General features: G+C 39.3%; 1 protein-coding gene across 1 annotated transcript; it reads left to right on the top strand.

Annotated features, from left to right (window-relative positions):
• Window positions 1-1,907: 1,907 nt before the first annotated feature.
• LOC109964269 (sialic acid-binding lectin-like) lies at window positions 1,908-3,579 on the top strand. Its single transcript, XM_020607451.1, has 2 exons — window positions 1,908-1,937; window positions 3,060-3,579. Exon 2 carries the CDS (start codon window positions 3,066-3,068, stop codon window positions 3,486-3,488), a length of 423 nt encoding a protein of 140 aa, XP_020463107.1. The 5' UTR covers window positions 1,908-1,937; window positions 3,060-3,065; the 3' UTR covers window positions 3,489-3,579.
• The last annotated feature ends 4,066 nt before the right edge of the window (window positions 3,580-7,645 follow it).

Below are 7,645 nucleotides of genomic sequence, written 5' to 3'. Positions count from 1 at the left end.
ATTGCTACTTTTGTACTTCTACGTAAGTAATATTTTAAATGCAGGACTTTTACTTCTGGAGCATTTTTATAATGTGGTATTGTTACTTTTAAAGAATCTCTCTTGTCCTACCACTGTTTAGCCTACTACTAGGAAATCAGCTTATGCCTCTGAACCACAAGTGTTATCAGCCACTTGAAAGCTATATTGCATTTTAAGTTACCTCATTGAGAAACAAACAAGAACAAACAAAAAAAAAAACAGCGCCCCCTTGTTATAACGGCCTGAACCCGCAGCCATTGTATGGTCAAACGTGATATTGCACCCTGAACAAAGGCCTAATGCAACTTGTTTGGCCTTTGGAGTTGTGTTGTTGTTGTTGTTGTGCTGTCAGAACCTGCAGGGCTTCAGTTTTGCATTGCTGTTTGTTGATAGACCTGTATGTCTGCTGCTAATTGTTTGTATTTGTTCCTTCTCCTTTTTAATTTTTAATAGGCCTTGTATCTTTTGTACACATGTTTAAGTCATGTACTGCGTATATGCTACACCTTCTTTTTTATGTAAACAAACTTTTCATCTGTGACTGTTTTCAGTGGTGAGTGTTCAGTACTGATCTGGACCTGCTCTGGATGCTTTGTAGTACAGTGGGGGTTTCCCTCACAGAAAATAGGCTACATACAGTAAAAGTATATGTCATGTTAATATGTGCATATTTTAATTTTGATGTGAACCCAAGTCTCAAAGAGTAGGGTATTGAAAGAATGCTAAACTGTTCGTTTTACACCACAATGGAGCCACAGGAGAAATCTCAATTTATTAACTTTGTTGGTAAAATGACACATTGTCCTACTACTTCTGAGCTTTATTTCCGTAGATGCCTTTTCTGACTTAACCACACATTACAAGAATGTGCATGTAGCTAATTTACAATACTGTGAAATAGCAGCCCTCAGCCACTGTGGTAGTAAATGGTCTAAAACCGTAGACAGCATAGGACAGATGGCATGGTGCCCCTAGCTCTTTTCTGGATTCACCCAGTCAAATAATCTGGCTTGGCTTGATGATACTGGTCATAGCACTGGGCTGTGCAGCAGTGATGCATCATGGGACACGCAGAGCAGACAAAGTGATGCAGTGAGGAGGGTGGAAAAGGTAAAAAGTTAATGTATGCACAAAGTAAACTGGTGGTGGTTAAAGTAACAGCTTACTGTGAGACCTCCTTGCAGTTCTTCTTGCACCCTTTCCCTCCTACATGTTGGTCAGATCACAAATAAGTTTGAGGTGGAGAAATGATCCACCTCCCCCTCATCTGTCAGCTTAGCTACTGTGTACATTGCTTGTTGTAGGACCTTGTGCAAGTCCCCTTTACACAGACACCAGCTACAGAATAAGCTTGTTGATTGATGTACACTTAAAGTATCACATTTTAGTATTAGTAAGTATTTTTACATGAAATGTGTTCCTACAAGCCCTTTGTTTTTATTAACATTTTCAATCTAGAAAATGTACTGACAATATTCCAATAGACCTAATAATAGTTTGACTATATCTAGGCCCTGTTTTTAATTTATATACTGAAGTAACAAGATCAGACAGTTTATGGACAATTGATGACCAATATTGATAAATATTACAGAAAACTATGCAGCATTTAGTTCATTAAACCTGGTGAACATACTATTTATATCTAACTAAAAGCAATTTATCCAACCAAACCATGGCACTAGTGTCAAGAAAGGCATTAGAGGAAGGGGTGAAATTCGCTGAAAACAGGTAGTGGTATAACAGCGAAGTTGATCAGAATTGGTGTATGCACCCAGTGTTTAGACCTAGGTTGTGGTCACTTATAGTGGGGCGGTGTGGAGCATATGTGAAGTAGAGGAAACCACACACTGAGAAGCAAAACTCTCTCAAAGATTCAACAGCTTCATTGTTGCAAAGCAGCGTCTGTGATACACGTAAGTAGTTTTTTAATCTGGGTTATATGGGTTAGATAAATTTGTCATTTACAATAAACCTTAAATAACCAATGCTATTTTTTTAATAGGCAAAGAAGAAAAGTTGATTCTTATAGAAGGTTTGTGTATATTTTACTTTTAATGTTATAGTGACAGTAAGTACTAAAACAGGGCTTTTAGTTTAAGGCTGCCATTTTTTGCATACTGTCTGTAAATGGCCTTGTACTTGTATTGCAGTGCACTCAAAGTGCTTTCACACTATTTGGCCATTCACGCACTGGTGTCCTCACCAGGAGCAACTCGGGGTTCAGTGTCTTGCTCAAGGACACTTAGACATGTGGTCCGGACCAGCCGGGAACCAAGCTGCTAATATTCCAGTTAGGAGATGACCCGCTCCATCTCCTGAGCCACAGTGATCCCCGTCTGTGCAGCGTTCACTGAAGTTCTGCAGCTCATTGTTATTAAATGTTTGTTTTTGATTTGACTGTGCTTAAATGTCAATCTAGTTGACTTTGGTAACACTGCTTAACTCTTACGGACTATCACTACCCTCATAAGTATCATGAAATAGATGGGGAGATGCTTTCAGAGTGAGAGAACTGATTTTAGAAAATGCAGATTTCAGAGTGAGCTTTTGGCAAAGCTTGGCAACCCATCCAGTAGTTGTTTAACATTCCATTTAGTCTCAGGTTGTTGGGATGTACAGTATGGTCTGGGAACCATGAATTTACCAGATTTTTTGTGCCAGTTCATGGATTGGATATTTCATATGTCAAGTGAGGGGATTACCAAAGTGATTAAAATGCATAACCTGGGAACCTTATCTGTACCAAATTCACTGGAAATTGATCCAATAATTGCAACCTTCACAAAAAACTATTGATGTCAACCTTATAGCAGTGCTACATTAAAAGAAAAATCGTCGTGGGTTGAGCAGTGACTGCAGGCCTCTGAGGAACATGAAAGCATTTGCCAAATTTCATGGCTGTCCATCAAGTAGCTGTTGAGATATGACTGTCTCAGCCAAAGTGGGGGACTGTCGGGCCAACAGCCATTCCCAGAGCAATGCTGCCAACTGCTGCCTTCATTGCACTAAATGTTCTGTTGCCTTATCTTCACCAGGAAATCATGAAGATCCAGTTTGTCTGCCTGCTGCTGGCGCTTGTCTTTGTCCCTGTGTTCTCTCAGGATGCAAAGGTCAAAAAGCTCTTTGGGAAATTCAAAGAACAGCACATCTATACAAAAACCTTTACAAACTGTGATAAAGCCATGTCCGGGGTCGAAATCAACCTGTGCAAGGAGAAAAATACCTTCATCCTAGCCAGCACCACCAAAGTCAAATCTGTCTGTCGAGATAAGGGAGAACCATATCAAGGCCTGACCAAAAGCCTCCAACGCTTTGACATTGTTGTCTGTAAGCTGGAGAAACAGGGAACCAAGCCTGCCAAATGTCACTACAGTCGTAAAAATCTCAACAAGAAAATTGTAATCAAATGTGAAAAAGGCCTTCCTGTGCACTATGTGCGAGACATTGATCACTGTGAAAATTGATTTAATGGCTGTGTGCTGATTATGGCCTCAGGTGGCTTGTTGAATATCCAGTTTGACAGCTTAAACTTGTTTTAATAGTTTCATGCAATAATCACAGACAGATGGAGACAAAACTATTTGTCAACCAGATGTATCAACTGTCAAATCTCCTTTCCACATTTTTATTTTGTGTATCAGATGTAAACATGTTAGATGTTTTGCTGTTTACTATATTATTAGATATATTCTATCTAGAGATGCTATCCGCTGGCATCTCCATTAGGCTTTCTGAAAATGAGGAGCTGAGCGGCTAACAACTAGACTGCTTGTCTTGATTACTAAATGATTTCACCTGTTACTTCCTCTGCCTACTTGAGTTAGCCTTACCATGTTTTCTCTGTAAATGCAGAAATGTGTTGAAGTTGCTTTTAATCGTGCTCTGTTTATAGAACTTGTCGGTATAATAAAGGCATTTTAACTTTATTAGAGAAGTGTCTTGGTTGCTTTATTATTTATTTATTTTTTTTAGTTGATTAACTGTGTACGGGTGATTTGGGTAATAGTCTGTGAAACGAGAAGAGCCACACACGTAGCAGCTACCCTGACAAAACTGTGGCTAGCCATTTCTCAGCCCCTGACCAGACACTGAGACTGACAGCTCAGAACAGAAGTGACTTGTGTTCCACAGGATGTTGGAGGCTAGATGTGCAAATAAAGGAAGAAATGAGTAGTTGTGGTTGTGGGCAAGGCAGTTTCAAGTGGTGGTGCATTAAAAGTGAAAAACTCTTGAGAGCCTTACAAACTCAGACAAATTTGTTCAATATATTTCTTGCTTCAACATAAGCCAATAATGTAACAGACCTCCTCCCCCACCACCTAACGTGTACCTATCAGTATCTGGAACTCCTATAGATCCACAGTGATCTGTTTGGATGTTTCTTCTTAACACTTCTGCGTTTGCCCACCTCTTGTCACAATCTCTATCAAACTTGTTTATGACGATCATCTGCTCCAGCTTCATATCAGTCATTACTTGCCTTTATTAGTCACCTCTGTTTTTAATCAGCTACCATTTTTGACAGTTTTTAAGCCAGCCACGCATGCTCTGTAGTTTGTCTTCAGACTGTCACCTGGTTGGATGAGCGTTGTCACAACTTACCTTTGACTTGGTTTGGACTTCATGTTCTTGGATCTATGTTTATTCCCAAGTTCCTCACGTAGCTCCACTGTTGCCTCATGTAGTCGCCTCTCAAGGGCTGTTCATGGATTCTGGTGTTTGTGTATGGGCTCTTGTGTCCCAGGTTTATTTGGATTCTTATGTTCTGTTGAATTTTGTTGTATCCTGTGTCATTTCAAACATCATTTTCCTTCAGTGTTTTTGTTTTGGGTGCCTTGTGTCAGCTTTTGCCTGAATTCTGTTCTGCATGATCATTTGTATATTCTCTGTTTTGTTCAGTGTTATAGGCCAAACTGTTCATGTTATCACAGTTATAATTAATTGATCTCACTAAGCTTACGACTTTATTAATAGAGCATTTGAGCTTGTTTTGTCAGACTTTTTGGCTTAACTACATGTATTTTTGTGAGTTTTGTCTGTTCGTTACCCTTCGACGTACTTTACATAAAACTCCATAAATGCTGTAGATTTTCTGCTTGGTTGCATTTCGGTCTAGAATATACCACAAATCCTGAAACGATATTTAATTTGATGAGAAGTACAAAAGTTATTTTACTGCCATGTTTTAGTGCTGCACTATTGTCAGTATAATTACAGATAAAAGCCCTGTGTGTGTGTGTGTGTGTGTCGCTAACATACAGTGTGTGTGTATATGTTCCAAAAATGTTAACAGATATTGAAAAACAATGTTTAGCATAGGCTTGTATGAATCAACTTTTTATTTTTAGAACATTGTGCAAAGGTGACACACACACACACACACACACACACACACACCAGCCTTGCAAAACCACACAGCAACAGCTGTGTTGACAAGTGATGGTTGTGGCATATTATTTGATCTTTTGATTACCTTTGTATTCAGTATGTGCTTGTTGATGACCCAAATTGTCCAAGAGTACCAGGGTGCCATCTGGTGGGACTTTCCTCAACAGGTCCTACCAGGGCATGAACGGTGGATAATCGGATTTCCTTAATTTGCTGAAAATTCTTTGCTATACACTTGACATTGGCCATACTGTTTTGTTTTTTTAATAGAATGACTTATTGGATAATTTCATCAGTTACAAATTTGTTTTTAACCTGTTTAATTTTCAGTAATCCAGTTCCCACCCCCACCCCCCGTTACTAGAATAATAGTAGTAACACTATCTAGCACAAAAAGCTAAAACCACTTGAATAATCAGCCAAACATCTGGTCTCTGTGTTACATGTTCTTTCATTATGCAAGGGACATTTTTGGTGCAGTAACAGGGCATTTTAAGAACAATTATTTAGTTTTTGGGTTTGACAATTCAGAAGAAAAAGGTAAAACCATCTTATGAATAGCTGCCTGTACTGAATACTGACATAGTAGCAAAGTTAATAGTAACATGGCAGAACTGCATCACACAAGCAAGGGAATGATAATGTTCTTTTAGCTTGGTCAGGTACAGTTCACCAAATAGCAATATTTGGGTCTAATATGCACACTAATGGTCCCTTACAAAAAATAAAATATGAACCTGTTGGCTTTACCTCCATTTAAAAATAAGCATATGCTTTCCACCAAACGATGGCAGCAGTGTAAAGTGAAAGAGAGGTGACTGTTGGTTACCTCCAGAGAGGTGGAGGTGGTGGTTTTCCTGACTTTTTGTTTTGTTTTTGTTTCACAGCATAACTCAAAAAATAATGAATTTGGGTGTTTGTTTGTTTTTTTGTTTTGTTTTGGAGTGATAGGATAATCTATTACCTTTTGGTCCTAATCCAGATTATCATCAGGATCCAGGAATGTTTTAGAAGATTCCTCACCAGTGTCAAAGGCTTTTGTTTCTATGTGAGCCCCCTTGTGGTGAAAGTGGATGGCTGCACTACTGAGCAGAGGAGTGGAGCTAATTTGTAGTAGGAGGCACGTTGAAGTGGAATTGTATTCAGTCAAATGGTGAAGGACTAAGCACACATTGTTATGCATGTGACATTTATTTGCCGTTCATTTATTAATTGCTTATGTCTATTGATTTTCTTTAACTCAATAATAGGTGTAATGGCATTATGGGGAAACTTTGTTTTTTTTTTTTTTTTTTCCTTTGACTGTGTTGTATGTGCTGGACCCCGTCCTGCCCTGTTAATGGTACCTTCTCTCCTCTCAAATCCAAATCACACACACTGCATGCTTGAGCTGCACATGACTGAAAATCCAAAAACACCTGCATGCAGAGAATTGGAACACTATTACCCATTGGCACCTAAAGATGCAGTACCTCCTATCTTTACTGCAGTCAAAAACAACTACACTTGTGTAACTAAGGCTAATGTTACTGGAACTAATGTAGGTACCATCTCTCCTGAGTGGTGTGACATCACACATAATTTTACAACATGGGCAAATGCTACACGTCTGACCTATGCCCGGTCGGATGTGTTTTGGTACTGTGGAGGTAATAGATTACTTAATGCTCTTCCTCCTGATTGGTCTGGTACCTGCACTATGATTTCACTCATAGTTCCAGTCACAGTAGTCGGAGCTGCAGTCTCTGACATTGAATCAGGCTTTGGTCATCCCCTTAAAGGACACAGAATAAAGCAGGACACCTTGTTTGATCCAGCTAGATTATCCCCCACGTATATTGATGCAATTGGTGTTCCCCGCGGCATCCCAAATGAGTACAAGTTAGTAGATCAAGTAGCAGCAGGCTTTGAGTCTGCTCTTTTCTGGTGGGTGACCTTAAACAAAAATGTAGATTGCATAAACTACATTCATTTCAATGTTCAGCGCCTCACTAATTTCACTAGAGATTTGGCCTTTGGGTTTCAGGAACAATTGGCAGCTACCTCTATCATGTCATATCAAAATAGATTGGCTTTAGACTTTGTTTTGGCCAAAAAAAGGGGGCGTGTGTACTATGATTGGACAACAATGTTGCACCTACATTCCAATGAATACCGACCCTGATGGCTCAATTGCTAGGGCTCTGGCTGGCTTAAAAGTCTTGTCAGAAGAGATGGCTGAACACTCTGGTAT

Source organism: Monopterus albus, unplaced genomic scaffold (genome assembly GCF_001952655.1).
Source record: "Monopterus albus unplaced genomic scaffold, M_albus_1.0 scaffold86.1, whole genome shotgun sequence".
NCBI classification, from domain to species: Eukaryota; Metazoa; Chordata; class Actinopteri; order Synbranchiformes; family Synbranchidae; genus Monopterus; species Monopterus albus.
The sequence above is the reverse complement of the archived record's forward strand: the minus strand, read 5'-3'. Positions and strand labels throughout refer to the sequence as shown.